Source organism: Haliotis asinina, chromosome 9 (assembly GCF_037392515.1).
Source record: "Haliotis asinina isolate JCU_RB_2024 chromosome 9, JCU_Hal_asi_v2, whole genome shotgun sequence".
Lineage (NCBI taxonomy): Eukaryota > Metazoa > Mollusca > Gastropoda > Lepetellida > Haliotidae > Haliotis > Haliotis asinina.
In genome coordinates, this window is record NC_090288.1 from 42,016,956 (window position 1) to 42,038,891 (window position 21,936).

Sequence of the window (21,936 nt, forward strand, 5' to 3'; positions counted from 1 at the left end):
TACGACATGCATTGATTACTAAAGACCAGGGCCCACTTGCACAAAACGATCTTAGAGCTACAATTATTGTAAATCCTTAAGATCGCGATCTTAGGCTTCGGCTACAATCGCCATCCACTTGCACAAAGCGATTGTAGGCTAAGATCATTGTAAGTTACAATCAAAACTTACAATTGGTCGGAACCAATTGTAAGGAGCTAAGATCATTGTAGTCAGTAGCAAAATGGCGTCCAAGTTGGTGTCAATTTCACGCAAATAATTAGCTTTGCGTTTGGGGATTGCTTTCATATTGCATAAAACTGTACGATTCGCCTTGACACTTCAGCGACACAGAGAATGCAACATCGATTTAACGTCAGAAATATCGTTATTTGCGGTAGTGAACAACATCATTATCGAGTCGATATCATAGAGTACAATTCTCACCCGGTTCAGTGTTGGGAAAAGTATGAACACCATACCTTTTTGATAAACAAAGAAAGGATAGTAGATCTAACGAAAGGGGTCTGCATGCGATTAGCAGTGGCCATGACCTTTTCAATAACTCAAGGGCAGCTAATTTTAGTTTTTACGCAAGATGGGAGTGGTTTCCCTTTGTAGATTATGCCGTTGCCGTAAAATCTGCCATGCCCAAATACAATGCATGTTCTGTAGTGACAGAACAGATATCCACATATTTCTTTTCGGTTAATGATTTTGTCTTAGTTTATCACTGAAATAATCTACAGTTGGATAAAGTACAAAATTATGTTTTTTTCTACTTGTAAAAATTGAATCTGACGAGAGACAAGAGTTTTAATCTATGTATTTTAAATATAATACAAGTATTTTTCAAACGGAAAAATACACTAGCTAGGGTATGTTATTTTTTTTTTAACAAAGCGAAAAAATAATTATCAAGAAACACTCCCACAGTCATGTCACACTTTCATATCTTTACAAATCTAATGGTTGTGGGATATATATGGGATTTTACTCCAAATGACATCGATGCCAAACTATGTTCAACTGACAGTCACTGGCAAATCATGGTACATTTAGGTGTTATGTCATAAGGAAATTTTATTTATGTGTTATCTTTTAATTTCATGATTATTAGGTCAATAACTCAAGACCCAATCTGTTAATGTATTTGTTTCTATTTCAGTATTTGCATAAAACATGATATTTCTGTGGTTGCAGTATCACATGTTTAGTTCATAAAAACTTAGAATGTAGAAAAAATAGAGAATAACCCTTGAGGTACGAGTGATTATACATGTTACCTTCTACGTTATCGCTTCCTTCAACGTTATCATTTACTTCAAAGATTTGTGGGTTGGGGTTGTTTGGGTTTTTCTTTTGTTTGTTTGGTTATTTTTATATTTGTTGTCATGACAAATCTGCAAGGTGCGATTAAAGAAGGAATGTCATCTGTGTGCAGTAACCAGTTCCACGTTTTATTTGCGCTGCATGCTATGCGCACTTGAAGACAACTGTAGACAGGAGTCGAGTTTAAGAAATTTCTACCTCCAACGTTGAAGAGTTCGATCTTAGTTAAGATTGCGATCTTAAATCTATGCTGTCTTAAGATCGTGTTTGTGCAAGTGGATTAGAGCAATTGTACGGTGATTGTAAAGTTGATTGTAGGTGCCTAAGATTGATTGTAACTAAGATTGCTCTGTGCAAGCGGGCCCAGTTCTAACCCGGTGAACTTTTAGGTTCACTACTTAATCGGGTTACAGACAATCCCACATGTGACCACGAGAAAACGGGGCCAGATTTCTTCTAAAGCATTTTTACACTACAAACAGATTATAGAAGAATGTGGGTGAACTTGCATGCGAGATAAAGAAATATTGAGGCTATTTAATTTCCACACTGACATGTATGGTTTGGTATCAATGTAACACTAATATTCGATTGTTCTGAGGACACGTTTTCTCTAAAAAACATAATTCCTTGATTACATATTAATTAAATATTTGAAGGGCAGTTAGAAGTGTAATAATGACAAAAGCAACATTTATGAATGTCAAGTTCTTTTTTGTGAAAAAACACGTTTCGGAGTTGTTGATGGAGTAAGTATACACTCCGACACGTCGTGTTATTCATAATATAGAACTTGATATCCGCAAATCTTGCTTTTCTTATAATATTAAAAACCAAAGGTGAATATAAGTCACATATGAGTGTGTGGTAGAGTTTGAAAATAAATAGAAGAGTTACTCCGTTTTGCTGTGTATGGATGTACGGTTAGTAGGTTCAGGTCCCGATTACTCGAAACAAGCTCAGTGCGCTTTTTTTTTATTAAATTTTCATTTAAGAGTTTACTCAAATCTGAAAAACGCATTTCCATGAATGAACCGAAATCGATATTAACCTCATACAAAGTGTACTATTTGAATTTAATAAATTGAATGCTTTAGTTGTTTTCGTATTTTTTATTTTAAAAATGCAGTTAAAAATTCAGCTCTTTTGAAGTGTCAAACTCAGTTTGAAATTTGAATGAAAACTTAAGTGTGTTTCGAGAAACAAGATTATGACCACTTACGTCAGCTTGAATCATGCCAAGTGAAAAAAACCTCGACAAGTCGTGTCAGAATATCCATCAAGTGAAACTCCTTGATGACGGCAATCCAGCTTATGGTGGCGTTAAATCCGTCAAGCTCACTTCCAACATATGTTTATGTCCCGTTTATATTTCTCATTATCATTGTTAAATATAACACACAACACATCCTGAAAAAAAAGGTCAGTAATAAACTAAGTCAATGAATACCCTATATTTACTATAACTATTTACTAACCAACCAGGCAAAAGAAAATTATCCCATTTAAAATAATTGTATGGAACAGCACCAGCACACATTCAGGTGCAACTCCGGCTAGTCAGGCGTTGTTCTATCAGCTGTCTGTCACCCCCGGTGTGAAGCGTGAAAACAACTTTTTCCGTGATCGACATGAAAACAAACGCGTCAGAGTTCATATTCTGTTGGGTACAAAGGTTTATTTATGTTTTGGGTACTTATCCCAGTTTCGTGTTATTTTTTTTTTTTTTTGTCGTTCTCATTTGAAATCAAACGGACCTTAGGACACGCCATCAGCAGACGAACAGTCCTTCGACGGATTGGTATTGCTGGTATGCGAGTGTTGAATGGCTTTGACACGTCTTCATCGTCAACGCAGACCGACTATGGGCACGAAATGTACGACGGTGTCAGCGACGTGCCTGCATGGGAAAGATGCATTATGGTTTAGGGCTGCATTTGTGGCCAGAGAACAAGAAGACCGGTAATCTGAGTGCCAAGCGATACACGGATGAAGTGTTGATGTCTTGGTGACCTTTATTCGAGAACGCAAGGCCTCGTAACTCAACTGTTCGAGAGTACCTGCACAACGTTAACAACAGTGTATTGCCTTGGTCGGCGCGTTGAACATCTCTGGGATCATCTTAATCGTCAGCTGAGGCAGCGTGTAACACCCCTAGAGAACTGACAAGAACTTGAACTGACCCTCTTGGAATAGGATTCCTGCTGGCGTCACCATGAGGAAACTTGTGGTGGTCTATATGGATGTCCAGGATGGTCAATGTCGCTCGTAATGACTTGATCCTCGACTCCTGTTTCATAATGTGACTCCTTATTCATTTTTTGAATGAACTCAGATTTGTGTCATTTTTATGTCAGTCTGGAATATGAAGTTTTAGATGCAGAAGAATCAGAACAGAATGACGAAGGGGTTTCACCACTTGAATATTCTGACTCTTCATCTGACGTTTCAGACAACAAGTTAAACTTCATAGTGTTTAGTCCAAACATATCGTTCGTCTTCATGGACAAGATTTTATCTTTCATCCTCCCAAAGCTCTCATTATTTCTTCCCTTGGTTTTGTGTGCTGCATATATACACACGCCTAATACGAGACCAACAAAAAGCACTACACCTAGCACGATCAAACCCGTGTACAGCTTGTACTCCAGCATCAAGTTATACAACCGTTTATACAAAGGCGGAGGTGGCGTTACGGCAACGTTGTACCACGCAGTATGCCATATCCTTTCTGTCGCCGGGTCTGTAACTGCGCATGTCCAATTTCCTGTGTAATTACTTCGTACATTTTTAACAATGACTTTCTCACTTGTGTTCGTCTTTACACCGGGTACATATTCTGTATCGTTCACGAACCACTTTATTCGTATCTCAGGGTACATCTGAGACAAAGCATTACTATTGCAGGTGAGCTCCAGTGCTTCAGTCTCACGTACACTTTTTGTGGGGCTTTCTGTCTTCACTGTCAATGAATAGATCCCAACCGTTTTAAAATTCTTCTTGCTGTATTCCATCAAACAGACATACACACCGGTGTCCTTGAAGTTTACATCCCTGATGGAAAATGTCCCCTTGAATAAAAACATCCGGGAAGCATCCATTACAATGGGGTATTCGTTAACGGACCAATGATATACAGACTTGGGATACTCAGCTGCAATTTTCTGCGAGATTTCGTTTTTACAGGGAAACTCCACGCTGTCACCTGCGGTCATCACGAAGTCAAAATGCATCTTCTTAATGAACTTCACCCACATTTTCTCGGCTTCTGATGACAGGCCGTCATCTATGAACTTTTGAAACATCTTTTTGTTTTTAAATTTATCGTAAAGCCAGAACCGCTTTTCCCTATGTAACGCCTTATCACCCGAAACACCGTTGTTGTCACCAGTATGGCCATCAGTCCGGATTCCTGAAGTAACAAGAAAACAAAGTCCTCAATATTCTCCGCAACGGCAAAATACTCACTATGACTATGTCTACTAATTATAGGTCAATGTTTTGGATTGATATGGCACACTGAAAGGAGAGTATTGTAAGGTTTTACAGTTCGGTTCCGGAAAAGAACACTGCCAACAATTTCAGTCGAAGTCGAACTTGTTGCCATGGAAACGCTAAAAGTAAAATTAGTACACTGGTGTAGCTCCCGGGAGGCATATCTAGGGATCATGGTGAACATGTATTCCAAGTTTGATAAAGATAAAGTTTGGAAGATCTGCTCCGAGCAAGATGGCATCTTCATTATCAGTCATGGTCACAGCCTAAGTCATGTTTCCATGGAAACCGCATAAAACACAATTCCTATCTGGGTCTAATACCCTAAAGGCACATCTAGGGATCAAGCTTGATGTGTGCAGTTTGATTAACCTAGCATGTATAGTTTAGGAGATCTGCTCCGGACAAGGTGACACCATCATAGTCAACGTAAGCCATATTCCCATGGAAACCGCAAAAAATAAAATACACATCAGAGTCTAACCCCCAAAAGGAACATCTATGGATTATGCTTGATGTGTATACCAAGTTTGGTTAGGTTATCACGAATCGAGTATTGTGGACCATTCTCTAACCATGCATTATAAACCTCTGGTGACGTCATCCCTTTGTTTTGCACTGCACCTTAACCTGTCCTTAAGACCTGGATGTCACCAAGATAAGTCTATCTGTGACTTAAAGGCCTCATATATATGAGGTATCTTAGTCACAGATAGACAATTTAGTGACGTCCAGATCTCCCTAAGTGACAGCAGTTGTGCTTTCAATAGAGAAAACTGTAGAAATGACAAATGAACCAAACTGATCAAATTTTGAAACTTTGATAACTTGACACACTGACCTAAGCACGACTGCTTTTCAATTACAATAAACAAGGTTTGTTTAAAGCGGTTTATTTATCAATATACAAGTTAAAGTTCATAACAAAAGAGAATTGGAGATTGGTGGTTTCCTCGTGTTTGTTCGAGAGGGACTCCATGACCGGGGCTGAATTTTTTTGTGCGGGGATTCCTCAGACGTACTTTTACTCCTCTTCGAATTGCCGTACAAGATGTCTGAAACCGTAAGTAGGATTGAATGCCACAAGATGCCCCATACAACGATTGCCTTTGTCAATCCTGGCCGTCCTCGCGTTTGACCTCAAACACGAAATGTTGCAACGCGTCGTTCAACAAATCGTCGGGTTTGTATCACGTATAACCAAAGTCAAGCAGTGTCTTGAAATCATACTTGTAAACAGGGTTGGCCGGGGTCGGTTCGGACACCATACGTTGAATAGCCTCTGTGTCCACAGGTTCACCAAACTCCAGACGTTTACCAAGACTGTCATTTTCTTCTGTGTTCTCTTTGTATTCAATAAACTTACTTTGTGAATAGCTCTCCGTCTCTCTTCTTGACATGGGCTCCCACTCTCTGCGTTGTGGCATGGTGAAGTTGTGGATTGTCAACTGTCTGTAGCTCCTTTTAAAGGAAACGTTCTCACAAGCTGCATGGGAAGTCTGTCGTTCACATGCACTGAGCCGTTATGCGTGGGTGTTCGGATCAAACCCGATGCTGGTGTCTTTCAGCACCCTTGTTTTTCGTTGTTTTTGACAATGTTTCATTTCACTCAAACTCTGAGAACGAAAACACAGACATGCTAACTGTACAAAAGATGTTGGGACCAAAAGATGTTTCGGCAGTGTAATTTGTTCGATGTATCTTTGACCAAGTCAGTGAAATAACCCATCATCTGTTCTTTGTTTGACATCTTCTCACGAAGAGTGTCAATTAGAAAAGATGGAAACAGAAAAAGTAATTGTGGGGCAATGATGATTTATTCATTAATTATTTAAGAGTATCAATTGAAGTGCACAAAAATGCAAGCGTAACCTTCGTTAGATTTTTTTTTAAAAGATCGTTTTGCAAGGTAATTACATGAAAAATGTCCTTACTGTTGCCACCATTTAAAGGGAATAGAAAAAAGTAGGTTCTATTTATGCTGTCTCATAAAGTGTCTCAAAATGTTTTAAACTTACTTTTCTTAGAATTTGCTTTAACGGAAAAGCTGCAAGCAAAGTTACCTATTATATTATATATATAAAAAAAATTTCATGCCTCAGTATTCTTGGGAGTCACAAGTTGAACGTAGGTAGGTTAATGAAAGTAATTTCAAACAATATCGCACCTGCGTTTGTTTTTCTTTCTCAACAATAGTCTTGGCTATCGACGGTAACCATAAAGATGACATTATGGACATTAAAGAAAATCTTTTCATATTACAATGCAAACGGAACAGAAGAAAATATTATTTGTATTGCTCACTTGAACTAAATACTACGGCGTGAGTGAAGAGGTCATTCATCTCCTTGGTCTCTCACTGAAGCGCAGACTTTGAGGGCAAAGTTAGTTTGATGTCTTAGTAAAGCATCAAGCAATGGCAGCGCTCATGCAGGTGTTAATTTCATTTTATCAGCTTTGAAATTTAATAATCTGCTTTTCTGTGTAATTTTACAGTCGTAAGTAGGCCCATGTCTGCGCTAACGTAATTCTCAAAGAACGTTCATTTTTTTCAGAATTTAGCACATTTTGAGTTGGAAAAATAAAATCGGCATCCAGCGGGGAGAATTTCACAGATGAAAAGGATTATTTCTTCCAGCTTTCCTCGCATTGGCTAGTCATTTTGAGATGCGACAAGGTTAACAAATAATCAGACCCTACATTATATTACAACACCACTGGTGCTTAGTATTAGTACTTAGTATTAGTAAATTTTACCTATTTTAAGGTCGGGCGTTTGAAAGCAATCATGAAATGTTCTTAGCCTTTTTAGGGAATCAGATCCAGTGTAACCGGTGTTTTAATTTCCTCGGAACACAGTCCATCCATTTGTTTTTGATAAATATGTGTTTTAACAGTCATGAAAGCCATTATTTTGGGCTAAGTTAGACAGCAAACACATTTTCGCTTTTAATTTATCACGCAGAAAACACTTTTAAAATGCCAAGAATGTATGAAAGCATGAATATACATCACAACAAGCAGGAGATTGCTGATGCCTGATGGCATTTTTCGCGTTCAGTGCGATTTAAGGAAATTTGTTTGTTTCACAAGTTTTTGTTATAATGTGATGTTATATGATATCATATAATATAACGACAATAATAATATTTTATTCTACCATGACTTCAGTCATTCAGAGGTACGCGTTCGGGTTTAAATCGAATTTAGAGCTATTATAATTCCGTTATACACCTCTGATTTTCCAACACAGTATGTTTATCTCCTAATTACTCACCCGTTGAAGATACCACTGCTTAATAATTTTACAAAGTTGTTACACATTGTGTAATAACATCGTGATGCCGTACGTGCGACGCCCAAGTGTTTTACAGTTATGACGTCACAATAGTATTAGACCTTGCTTGACTCACGGAAAGCTGAGAGTCACTACACTCGTTACATTCTTAGGAAAGAAGTACTTAGCTCGATATTATTTTGCTAATGTTGGTGAGTAATAAATAAAATGCTAAACTATGTCCCGTGTAAAACCATATTTATGAAACTCGTAAATGGTATCGGTAGATATCAAACCATTCACTCGTTTCATAAATATGGTATTACACGGGACATAGTTTAATATTCGCTATGTACTACGTATAGGAGAAACTACTCATCCTCGGGTGTGGTAGGGATTGTGAACCCAAATCAGAGGTGAAAATCCGAGGACGATCAGGGTTCACAATCGCTACCACACCTGAGGATGAGTAGTTTCTCCAACTTATCAACCGTCAAGTGACATATGGTATTTCATAATAAATAAGTAATACATGTCATTTGATTCGCAACAACTCGTGTCATTCCGGCAAACCGGTCAAGGAAAGGCGCTGATTCGCACGGAATGCACGTGGTAACCTCAATCACGCACGTGCAACATGCACAGAATTTCATTCGCCTTACGGTCGTGAAGGATACAACGTGACAGACAAGTCAGACAGCGAAAGAGAGCTATTTCTCACACAGAATTCTTTGAAAACGTATTCCGAAGATATTGGTAAGACTAATGACAGCGACGATTTCAACTTTCGGTTTGGGGAACCTTTAAGCGAACAAGAACTATCAGCTAAGATACGAAGTTCTGTGTCAAAACGAAAGAACATGAAAAACAACTGGGCACTCGGCATTCTTAAATGATGGCAGGAGGAAAGACGACATAGATGCATGGACGAAAAGATTGCTTTGTCTGAGAGCTGTTTGAAAGGGAATTATTTACTAGAGATGTCTGTCAGTGATATTAACACTGTACTTAGGTACTTTGTTTTCGAGGCACGAAAACAAGACGGTGGTTCTTATCCATCATATTGCATCTGTACTGAAAACGAATGACGCATCCTTCGAACTATTTGAAGACGAATTTAAGGACACCCGTAATGCTCTTGACGCTGCAATGAAAGAGGTCTGCGATGGGACTGGGGTCAAATACTCAGAAATCAACAGAACTTATCGCATTCGAAGAGCAAAACATCTTATGGAACTTAAATATTCTCGGTGACGATACTCCCCAGGAGCTTCTCGATACGGTACTATACCCTGCAGCTGAGTACAAGTTTACTGGTACTGACTGACAATTTATACAGTTCTCAAACACCAAATAATATATCAGTCGCATTATACACGCATTTGGTTTGTAACTAACTCTATACCAGTTTTGTCAGTTTTAAGTAATTAGTTCAAGACATACCGATAGTTTGCTAGTTTAATCCATCAAAACAACGCATAAAATATTTTATATTGGTTTTATGGAATGTTGTTTTGAACTTAAATGTTACAATTTTAAATTTTACAGGGCTACACTTTGCGCTGAGGGGTGGAAAAGAACAACGAAGTCTGCGAATGGTTAGCAGCCCTCAGAGTACTGGTCCCCATACCGACGGTAGCGGTAGACGTTTTCTGCTGTATGTTGAAGACGTGTCGAAGACCAACTACGGTGGATTAAGCAGAGGAAATTATAGGGGAAAGAAGTACGGACCTACGAGAATACTGACGAACCAGCTAGAGGCTATGTCCGCATATACGAGAGGTACAAAACCATGTGGTGAGTTTCAATAGCGTTTTGTCATGTAACGTTTTGACGAAAGTCGATTTTGCAATTAAATTTTATTGAGCAAGTTTGTTATTTATGTTCCACACGTTTTCAGCCCAAAAAGCCTAGATGGAAAGGATGCGTTCTATCTAACTCCACTGAAAATACCCAAAGAAAAGGAATGGTTTCACTTGATTCCAGTTTGTCATAACACTGGTGACCGCAAACCATTTTTGAGAGGCATGAGTAAACACGATGTGGGGAATTTCCAACCTGATGAGTGAGACAAATGAGAAAAAAAAATTGAAAAAAAATTAGGAAGTCCCCACACCCGACTCAGAGATGCAAATTACCCCAATTGCATACATAATCATGATAACTAAATTGTAGATGAAATCTGAATACCCTGGCCCTGTTCAGATTGTCCGTACATAGATTTTTCCTAAATAAGTACTCGTTTGTTGTCATGTTACAGACCCCTGGAAGTGATTGTTTACCAGCAATAAAACAATAAACGTTTCAGCTCTTTAACATTTTGTAGTCGCAATGATTGAATGATCAGAAAACAAACAAATGAGTGGGTGTGTTTAGTTTTACGCCACAGTCGGAAATATTCCAGCTATATGATGGCAGTCTGGAATCAGTTGAGTCTCTAACAGACAATCCATTAATCCACAGCATGATAAATGATCTCAGCAATTAAGAATCAATGTCATGTCAACCTGGCCAATAAGTATGACCGCCCCATCACATTAGCATGGGTTACTAAAGATCAATTTTAACCCAGACCTTCACGTTTTTACGTCCTCACAACGAAGCTTGAGCTCCTTTTTGATTTCCCTTGTCAGTGTGTGACACTTCTTTAACAACTCATTGCGCACATGGTTTGGCTTGCTGTCAATCCACTGAAATGTTTTATTTTTCAAAAACATGATGTATGCCTCATTGCAGAGAGTAGTTGCATTTGGCCGTACAATGAGTAGGTGATCGAGTAATCCAAATATACTTTCGGGAAACTTGTTGTGCTTCACCATGGATTGAGTGAGTTCTCATCTCTGCACTGACTTTCTCATGGTCACCTCCTGGTAAATGATCCTTCACAGCCTTCTCAATATATGTTATCCATGATGAGAACAGGAACTGTAACATCTGCTGACAAATGGTATCAACATCAGACTCTGCTAGTAGATATTCAAGGACGCAGTCATGTTTCACGTGATCTAGAAAAAGTACTTGCTTCCCAGCTAGGAATGCCGACCTATTAATTGATGCCTCTCTGAGAAATGATGGAAGAAGAAAATAATGCTGATTCAGGTCGAGAATATGTCCCTTGGCTTCAATCACTCTCCACAATGGGGATGTCAACTGCTTCTCTGTCAGACCTAAAACCTTTGTGCCCGCACGGAATGCTGGAACTTTGGAGTCAGCATGAACTGTTGTCAAGAGTGTGTTAGATTCACCATGAACTTCTCCCATGAATTCTGTAATATCTTTGGAGTAGTAGTAGACTAGGCCTCCATCAACAAACAAAATATTAAACCTATTCCCACGAAAGGGGGCAAATCGGAGGATTTTATCCCTTTGGTCGTCAATATAGTCTGCAAATGTACTGTAAGCTCCATTCTTCTTGTCCCTTCCTCTTGTGAATGCTTTGCATGCTGTCCTCACATAGCGAACTGTTCCAACTTCAGACATCTTTGTAAACATTGTGGTTTCAGGCAAAGCTGGAGCTCCTGTATCTGTCAAGTCCAAACTGGACTCAAATTTCTTCAGGGTAGTGTGGGTTAGCTCTGCTAAATTTACAAGTAGGTGTAGTCCACAAAAGAGATTGTACATTTTAGCACAAGCACCCTTCTGATCCACAGTCAAGTCCTGTCAGTTAGCTGACTTCAGGAAGTATATGAGATATATACTGAGTCAACAAGTCATTAAAGTGCTTCTCTGTTGCAGCTTGATCAGACATTGTGCATCTGATCTTTGAGAGAATTTGATGTCCAGTGTGTTTATGATCAGCTTCTGATTCCTTTGTAGTGTTATCCAAGCTCCTATCGATATTCGACTGCACCATTTTGAAGGAATCTAGTGTTGTTTTACTTGACTTGTTTGCCATATTTCTTAGTCCCAGAACCCACATATTTCCTTCTTCATCACTGACATGATATCCACCAAACTTGTCGTTTCATCAATGTATAGAGTCATCGTTTCTGCTGCTGGTTATACTTCAGCTGCCTGCATTTGTGACAATCCCAGTCGCCTTGTAGTCCAATTTCTCACAGTAGACTCTTTTGGCAATCGGTCAGTGTCTGTTTTTCCACATAACGATGCCACAGATTTAATAACTCCACCAACGTTATCAAATGCCACCTTATAATCAAGTAACTTATATACACAGAGTTCTGTTTCAGGTTCTGTTTCACATTCTGGTGTCTGTATCATACAGTCCAAGATGATCACTTTGCAGATCTCCAATAGACTGCTCAAGATATCGGCAATTTGATTCCAGCTCTTCATTCCTCTTCAATAAGTATGATATTTGGTCAGATTTTTTCTTCATTTCAAGTTCCAGAGTTGCCCTCTCCTTCTTCAAGGGTACAATCTGTGATTCAAGACTAGCATTTGTGGTTTCAATACAAGATATATGTCTGCTTAGTTGAACTACCTCTGCTCCCAAATTGGACTGAGAAGACTTTAGTGAACTTCTTTCCTATGCCTTGTCAACTTGACATATATTCATTTCTTTTCCCAGTTTTATAGCTCCTTTTGTACATATTTTGACTTTCTCCTTCAGTTCTGATACTTTCTGTATCTGTAGATACTTACCACGTTTCATCTCTCTCTGTTTATTACGTTTACTAACTCTTGCTGATCTGTGATCTTTGTAGCTGCTGTGAATGTTAAAAAATCTACACTCTACTTCTATCTGGGGTAAAACTCCAGTACAAGGCCATTAGTAATACACTTCCCACTTGGAAGAACCGTTTGGGGAACATCAGACGGTATGATGCCAAACTCATGAGCAAGTGCATATTTATAAGCCATCATGAAATGTCACAATAAAGTCACATAAAACAGATGAATCACACAATCTAAAAATACAACAGCCAATCAGCTCCTGTGTTTTGTTGCATGTCAAGGGCAAACAAGCCATTTCTTATTTGCAATTTCCATCTTCAAATACATGTACATTCGGATTTTCATGTTGCGGACAAAGACTTTGAATGTATGATACGAAAATCTTCCACATTCCTTCAAGTCATGAATGATTATCTTTTCTGCTTCATTTATAACAGTTGGTAGAACACGTTCCATGAAATCATATAACTTTTGTGCATGGACAACATTGTGCATTTCTGTGACAGGCAAGTCTCTAAACATGGATTTTAGATTTCCCAAAAGAAATTTTCCTTGTCGAGCCATTCTGCAGAATTCAATTGCATTTTCATATCATGATAAAGATTTGGAGATTTATACAATGTCACTGTCGAGATGCATTTTCTTTATAATCTGAATCAATGTAGTTGAGTCAAAATACCTCAAATTAGTTCAAATTCCTCTGCATTGATTTATGCATATCTGCTGGTTGACGTTTCACGCACGACTACCTGCGAAATGTAAACAACTAACATGTATCTAAGATAAACATGTCGGCCATCTTGGACACGATGGCTGCGTTCTCAACTTTTGTTTATCGTGTTACTGCGTCTCTCTCACACTTCACATATGGTCATGGACCGTTTTAGTCGGACCCGTGAAGGTACCGGGGTAGAATAGGCCTTCAGCAACCCATGCTTGTCGGAAGAGGCGACTAACGGGATCGGGTGGTCAGGCTTGCTGACTTGGTTGACACATGTCATCGGTTCCCAATTGCGCAGATCGATGCTCATGTTGTTGGCCACTGGATTGTCTGGTCCAGACTGGATTATTTACAGACCGCCGCCACATAGCTGGAATATTGCTGAGTGCGGCGTAAAACTCACTCTCTCACTCACCGTTTTAGTCGTTTGTCTATACATTCAACTTGCGTTAGCCATCAAATATACAAGACGACAAAGGTTACACTTATGCATGTACGTTTATGAAGGTCTCTATGAAGTCTACTCACCTTGGTCTCTCTCTGTCCAAATGCAAAAACGCGGCAAATCGTCAACTACAACTGGTTTGAGTGGGCACCAAACCGGAATTGAATGCATTTTCTACCTTCACGTGTTGAATATTTTTCCCCATAGCGTTAACATTGTGAAAGAACACGTAACAGTGAACCCATTCTGCAAACCAATACCCGTTTCTGTAAACATGCCACCAGGCGGCGTAATTGTATTTCCGGTGCGGTCTCTAATAACACGCTCCAAGATACTGGCAAGCGCATCTGTAGAGCAGCCGGTATCAGTGGGAAGAAAAGCAGCCATTCTCCGTCACACGATTGTATCAAAGCAACGTCGATGAGCAGACCATATGCGAAAAGACAGGTAGGTAATTTGATGTTTTTATATTAAGCATCATTGTACATTTAAAACCACATTTTTCAGATGTTGATATTTGCAGTTTCATTTCAAAGTAATGATATGTAGGCCAGTTTGCATACTAGAATAAACAGGCAAAAAGGAAAACACTGTTCATATTTCATTATTTCATCAATTTTTTTTCAGGCCACAGAAGTGACGCTGTTCAAAAAATACAAACGAACACATGACGACCAGAGAGCGGCTGTGAGCGGTCTTCTTTAAGCTAAATCCCGGAAGGTGGAGGAGAAATGTCAAAATGAAACACCTGAGAAGAATGGAGACAGCCAAGAAGTAAACCACTCAGCTAGAAAGGACTGAAATTGAAGGCCGCTGTGTCACTCTTACCTTCAAATTTAAATGAAACAATGGCAATAAAATTCTGAGCGTTAGTTTTGGGGTTTTTTTTACAGTGAAGGTTTACAATTTTGTAATCCCTCTTACGAGGGTTCACAATGTAATTGTATTCCCTGGTATCAGGGTACATAATACAATTGTAATCCCTCGTACCTCTAATGTAGGGGTTGTGAAAGTGAAGCCATGTGATAAGATAATTATCAAACACACCTCCTCATGGTGGAAATGAGTCTTCTGATTTGCATTTGAGGAATATGGTTCCATTCCTCTTGGAGTGCCTGTGTAAGTTCTGCAAGACATCGCCAGGAACACCAGCTCGCACCTTACGGCCAAAGATGACCCGTAAATGTTCAGTGGGATTCAGGGCTTTTCGCCGGCCAAGGAAGAGTGTCAATGGTGTTACCCTGCTTGAAGATAATCCTTTCGTGCATGGGCGTTATCATTCATGAACATGAGACTGCTTGGCAGCGGATGATTGTCACAATAAGTCGCAACTCCGATCCTCTATGATTTGAGTACCTTTGTCCATTGTGGTTGCCCTGCACTTGGACAAGATCAGTCTGGCAATCAAACAACCCCAGACAATCACCGAATGTAATTTCTGGTTGGATGCCATGTTGATGCAGGGCAGTTCCTCCTAGACGTCATATCCGACCTCTCCCATCAACCGTGTGGAACAAAAACCTGCTTTTATCTGGCCAATGGATTCTCCTTCAAGACCGGCTAGTTAAGCCGCGTCTTGTGGTGCTCCAGTGTAACAGTAACTATTCTTGCATGTGTATCCGGGTTAGGAGAGGACGTAGAATTGGACAACGTGAAGCAGGTTCACTGATTTCAGCCTTCGTTTCACCGTGCTAAGGGACACTCTGGTGTTGACTTGCCACATATCTTGTCGATAACGGGTCATATCTGGCAAGTCCAAAGTGCAAATTGTCATCACGAGCATTCGTGTTTTGAAGTCTTCCAGTTCGCCGTCTGTCTTCAACGTCCCCAGGAGCCACGTACTTTCGTATCAGACGACCGATGACCGTATGGTAAATAATGAGTCGCCTCCCAATTTCCCCACATGACCTACTAGTATTAAGCATACCGTTGATTTGCCACCGTTAACGGTCACTAATTCATCGTCTAGGCGTAGTTGGGCAGTAGAAAAGAATGGATTTCATTCTGTAATGAACATACGAAGTAACACATGAGAACTTGAATTTTTTCGAGCTTGGGATTACCATGTATCAGCAACTATCACATGGCACTTGTGTTTTGCATGTTACCCCATTATTACATAACCTCGTTTCAAACAGTATTTACCGGATTTCCCATGTGTTGTATTCTAGGTCAACGTTTAATGTTGAAGTTGGTGGTGCTTATCTTTTGAGCGGATAATGATATGACATGATACAGGTTGAAGTATTGTATGGGCTGTAGGGCAGCCAAGTGGTTAAAACGTTCGCTCGCCATGAAGAATAAACCCGTGAAGGTCCCGGGGTAGAACAGGCCTTCAGCAACCCATGCTTGCCACAAAAGGCGACTATGCTTGTAAGAGGCGACTAACGGGATCGGGTGGTCAGGCTCGCTGATTTGGCTGACACATGTCATCGGTTCTCAATTGCGCAGATCGATGCTCATGTTGATGATCACTGGATTGTCTGGTCCAGACTCGATTATTTACAGACCGCCGCCATATAGCTGGAATATTGCTCAGTGCGGCGTAAAACTAAACTCACTCATGAACATGTGTGAACCTCATTTTTGGTTTTCCCGCCTAAACTAAACTAAACTCGCTCACTGAAGTGAGTGTCTGTAAAATGAAAATATAAGATCACACCATTCTAAGTATAATTATTCGTACTACGTTTTTAATCGTATAATGTGTTCTTTCGTTTCATCCATGATCAAATCGAAAAAGATGCTGCTGCTGAATATGATGACATTATTACCATCACTATTATTATTATCGTAATTATTATCAGCGTGATCAGGGAACGCTTTAACCACTAGGCTACCCCACCGCCCCTAAAATGATAGGAAGTCTCAGGTTGATAGAATTACATGATTATAGAATTCTGCCGTTTTTGACAGCAAACGAGTTCACGTTTGGTTAGGGTTAGGGTTCGTGACACTTGGTATCCCGTATTCAGTAACTGTACCGAAAAAAAAAACATATCCTACCTTGAAGACTGAGGAGTGATGCCACGACTATACAACTAAGCACGGTCAGTGTAGCCAAGACTAATTTTGTCGGATTCATTGCTGCGGTTGTTGTTCCCGCGATCATCTCTGTGACGTAATGACAATGATGTACGTCATGATCACTGTTACGGCGCAACCGCCCAAACATCATGACGTCATCCTCAACTTAGAGTTATCTCCCTTTTCATGGCATCGTTGCCTGACTTCCGTAACAACGTCTTTTTTACGGATATTATTTTCCGAAATATATACAAATGAACAACAAAACATGAGTAGCTCAGCGCCAGGTGAGTTGTACTATATATTTTCAGGGAGGATGGTTTATGGTTTGTTGTTGTTTCTGTTGTGCTTTAGTCTTTTTCAATTTTCATGACAAATTCGAAATTAGCACTGATGTACATCCTATTCCTATGTGATTTCAACGAGGGGCAAGTAATTAAAAAATAATGCTTATACTTCAGTATATGCCAATCATATTCATCTTCAACTGTAGTCAATGCTTGTTTAAGGGGCGATTAACGGAATCGTGCTGGTCAGGCTCGCTGACTTGGTTTGCACATGTCACATTGATGTACATGTTGTTAATCACTGGATTGTCTGGTCCTGACTCCATTATTTACAGACCGCCACCATATAACTGGAATATTGTTGAGTGCGGTTGATTGATTAAATAACAACCCAAATGCGAAATCTGCTGTCGCCTTCCCATTTTCCGCTCAAATTTGCAGATATCAACAACTTCAACCAAATAAGTGACATATACCAACGTCTGATTATTTAAGTAACAACACCTACATGGATGACATATATTTAGATGCTTGATTAGGAGATAAACATACTGTGTTGGAAAATCAGAGATATATAACGAAATTATAATAGCTTTAAATACAAAGTTTAGAGCTATCATAATTTCGTTGTATACGTCTGATTTTCTAACATAATACGTTTATCTCCATTCAACCATAACTGCGTTATTCAGATTTTAAACAAATACATAATGTGTTGGAAAATGAGAGGTATGTAACGTGATTATATACCTAAGAATGACTTTGGTTAATCAATCACTTTCTAGTATTTGCTGAAGTCATGGTAGAATCCTCATTCTGTCACTTTAGATTCTGTCATGATTGTAGGCACGCCAGTGTGTGACTGGGAGTCTGTGGTCTTAGGAAGGGACAATAGACCAGATGCTACACCAGATAATGGGGCAAATGGAAACAGTGAATCGCCTTTATCTACCAGGTGCAGTCTGACCTCTAGGAAACTCCAGTTTGAGGTGTGTATTTGGACCCTCTGAGATATGTATCTCCACCAGAGGAGCTTCGAAGGTTTAACAAAACAGACTTTAAGAAATTATTATGATATGTAAGGATGGATTTGATCTCTAAACGAGAACAGTATTTTTGATGTTTCAATGTTTGGATATTTTGGTAGTTATGTGTAGGAGGTATACATATCAAAATAAGTATTATGATTAGATTTTGATGATAATGTAGCTATCACGTTTTACTCTCACTGGAATACCATGTAATTTTTGCTTGACATCGAGACAGCATATTTAGTAATTGGTCCCGTTTAATTACATAATATCCCTGCTTGATTGGTACATGAAATATACCTGATACAATCTGTGATTCAGTTGTGTTGACGTAAAGCTTGTGTTATATCGCTTTGACAAATCATTTAATTTAAATGTTACGTTGTTTGTAATTGTCATTTTGCGGCTATTTTCAGCCAGACGGTAACGGAAATACAGCTGGCGCTCCACGCATTTCATTAGAGTCATGGAGAGACACTCTAGAATGTTCACCGCCATTCCAAAACCCAGCCAACACGCACTTTGTGCCTCCAGCTGGACACCAGCAAAGTCCTCATCAGCCATTGCAGACACGGGCCCACGGGCCAGGCTGTACAAGCAGCTGTAGCAGAGCACCATTTCGAAGTGAATACACAGGTTTTCAAAAATATGACATTGGTGAACAATATACATCATATGGATTAAATTATGAAACCCATACATATGGTCCCCGCAGCATCAATGATATCAACAGATGTATCGTGTATTCAGCTCAGTCTAATGATCTGACTCCGATCAGTAATATGTTGAAGACGTGCCAAGCGTTTCATCCTCTGGACGCAGTTCCAAAGACGCCTCGGACGTCTCCTGTGAAGGGACCAGTACGGTCATTGATGGACGGCGGTGATGCATTGGATGTGAGGGGCCTGGCTTCACGATTGTCTAAGATGCAGTCGGAGTCCAGTATGCGAGATGCATTGCAGGAGTACATCCACACCCACGTCCCTTCTGTTGATGGTGCTGTGGACTCGCTGATTGAGGACACTGTCCAGCAGATTGCTACAGTGAGTCTTCGAGACAAGAATCCCAGGAGATGTGTCTCTGGTCTTACAGCCACACGCGACTGGCTGAAGCTTCAAAATGCCAGTGGAGCAGGGGCATCTCCTTCCACAAGCAATAACCATGGAGGGCCCCTGCCAACGGATCCGGATCGGTTAAACTTTAAGTCTGTAAGTCCGAACCAAAATGCCCTGATGTCAACAGATCATCACCAAACAGCTCAATCTTCATCCATTCCAAATCAGTCGGTATTTGGTTCAGCGAATCAAAACTCGCAACCCGTACAATCCTTTTCCAATGGCTCTCCTGTATATGTTAACCTACCTTCATCACGTTCCAGTTGGGATGATTCCAATCAGTCGCAGGTGTCCCAGATTCAAGGTGTGTCATCAGAGATGGCTGACTTGGACAACATGAGACTGATTAGTCTACACCGGCGAAATGAATACACGCTCCCAGGATGCAATAGCGACAACCAGAAGGTGACTGAAGTGTGCGACATTAGCGGCGATGTTCTCTACACCGACTACGTGTCGCCAGAAGAACGCCGATACGAGCATTACCTGTCAAAGACGAGCCACAGGTCCAAGAGGAAGTTCCAGGATATTGAAAACGGGGAAGGGCATTCTGGAAAGAGGAAGATGTTTTTTGTGAGGGAAGAACTCACAGATTCCCGGCTTATTAGGTTCAACAATGGCTCTTGGAATTAATGATCAAATTATTTGCAGTCTATTAATACACTTTCATCATCGGAAAATGGAACTTCATTTAATTCGATTAGATGCAGATTAATAAACTAATTAAACCTCGATCAGTGTTTTATAAATTAAGTAATGCTTGAACTTTCTTAGTACAAAACGTTAGTGTTATTTATTTGTCAATGTGAAAAATATATTTATAATATGTATTTTATCTGAAACTAGTAAGCTGGGCACATTCCAGTTTAAATTGCAAGTGTATTGTATTGGAAAGCGTCCGGGACGTCGTCTGCTATATGTTTGGATAATAAACTCCAGTGTTATACAATAATATTTAAAGCTTTCTTTTCATTGCGTTGTAAGGTTATCATAATCGTTTCGTTTAGAATGTGGACACATGAAATCAGCGGCAGTGGAGTTGCATAGTTGTTAAAGCGTTCGCTCGCCGAATTCCACTCTTGGGTACAATGTGTGAAGCCAATTTGTGGTGTCCCCTGCCGTGCTATTGCTGGAATATTGCTAAAATCGACGGCAAACCTTACTCATTCACGATCCGAAATCGTCAAATACTGCCACGATACAATATCTTTTTCGTCATTTATAAGGCATTATCGCTGCAGTCTAAGTAAATTTAGTCGCAGTGTATTTAGTTACACTCAACCACTGAGGATAAGTTTACCCAGACTGTTATCGCTGGAAAGTGCAGGGGAAATTAAACTGTTTTGTTAAAATATGTTTTGGACAAACAACTTCGGCAAGAAATGAAACTCGTGTTTGTGGGCTAGAAACTTTCTGACAGGTAGCCCGAATGGCTCTCAAAATTTGGAAACTATTTCGGACACTTTCGACATGTTAATGTTCTGTTGATTAACGTATATGCAACTATTGTTATTTATTCCATTCTTGCTCACACATCCAGAACAACACTGTAAATTTTTATCATGAAAATATTTTTTATTCATGTAATAAGTCTGACTTGCATATGAACATGAAGACTTGTTAAGTTGTCTGCGAGTGGTGCAACAGGAGTTTGTAACGCAAAAAAGAAACAAGCATCAAGATGTACACTATCACTAATTAGTGTTAGATCTGACGTGGTCAGTGACAGAATATACTTTGAAATTTTTTATTCTGCGTTTTCAATCCCTGTGAGCAGGAAAAGGTCGACGTGACACGAGAATCAAGACGTGAACGCAAACTTGTTTCGGTCTTTGAAGGGCAGCTTACTCTGCACAACCAAGCACTTGCCGCTAGATGGCGGGTTAACGTTGCTATCTGTAAACAATATGGCTGACCACTAGCACGCTTTTGCATCCAGCGAGGTGTTCGACAGGCCCTGTCATGTTATGTAACGTTACCTAATGGAAATTATGTGACACGGAACTGTACTGAGATTGTTGCGGACATGGATTAACGAGAGAAGGTAAGATGTGACGACAGAATTGAATCTTATGCAGAATTTAAATTGATGCACGTCTACGTAGCTTTGGAATGTTGAATTGTTGTCAATATATGCTGTCACATTGTCAGTGTTGTCAATGAATTGTCCAACTAAAAGAAGATCTAATTACACTGAACGATCGGTACTTAGAACTGCATTGGCAGTTCGCCATTTAAAACAATTTAACATATAACAGTTAAATTTTCTCACGTACATACGTTTAACGATGTCACGTTAATCCATTAAGAAGATTAGAAACTTGATTCCATGGATCCTAAAAATTCCTACATAGTATATATTGACCAGTATATATTGAGATTTGCTTGGCGTTTGACTGATTATATTCAATGAAAAGCAATGTTGAAATGTCTGGTTAATTTTCAAAGAACTTACTTTCCATGCCCATACTTTTACAAGGCCTGTAACCAATTTTGTTGTCAAGATTAGGCCTTGTTCGTTTCAAGTAATAGGAAGTTAGAGCGATTAGATGGGATTCATAAACCTTTTAAAACATTTTCTATTTCAAT

General features: G+C 39.6%; 2 protein-coding genes across 2 annotated transcripts; one reads left to right on the forward strand and one right to left on the reverse strand.

Annotated features, from left to right (window-relative positions):
* Positions 1–3,659: 3,659 nt before the first annotated feature.
* LOC137297256 (uncharacterized) lies at positions 3,660–6,233 on the reverse strand. The gene is made up of 2 exons (XM_067829269.1): positions 6,077–6,233; positions 3,660–4,723 (listed from the first exon to the last, which is right to left on the reverse strand). Exons 1-2 carry the CDS (start codon positions 6,231–6,233, stop codon positions 3,660–3,662), a joined length of 1,221 nt encoding a protein of 406 aa, XP_067685370.1.
* Positions 6,234–8,740: 2,507 nt separating this feature from the next.
* Positions 8,741–20,299, forward strand: LOC137296643 (uncharacterized). Its single transcript, XM_067828457.1, has 4 exons — positions 8,741–8,839; positions 9,632–9,880; positions 18,048–18,190; positions 18,649–20,299. Exons 2-4 carry the CDS (start codon positions 9,679–9,681, stop codon positions 19,978–19,980), a joined length of 1,677 nt encoding a protein of 558 aa, XP_067684558.1. The 5' UTR covers positions 8,741–8,839; positions 9,632–9,678; the 3' UTR covers positions 19,981–20,299.
* The last annotated feature ends 1,637 nt before the right edge of the window (positions 20,300–21,936 follow it).

Coding starts and splice junctions, on each gene's coding strand:
- LOC137296643 (XM_067828457.1), top strand. CDS start 9,679: ATGGTTAGCAGCCCTCAGAGTACTGGTCCCCATACCGACGGTAGCGGT. Junction 9,881..18,047: donor GAGAGGTACAAAACCATGTG/GTGAGTTTCAAT, acceptor TCATGATTGTAG/GCACGCCAGTGTGTGACTGG. Junction 18,191..18,648: donor CTAGGAAACTCCAGTTTGAG/GTGTGTATTTGG, acceptor GGCTATTTTCAG/CCAGACGGTAACGGAAATAC.
- LOC137297256 (XM_067829269.1), bottom strand. CDS start 6,233: ATGCCACAACGCAGAGAGTGGGAGCCCATGTCAAGAAGAGAGACGGAG. Junction 4,724..6,076: donor GGACACAGAGGCTATTCAAC/GTATGGTGTCCG, acceptor TTGTTACTTCAG/GAATCCGGACTGATGGCCAT.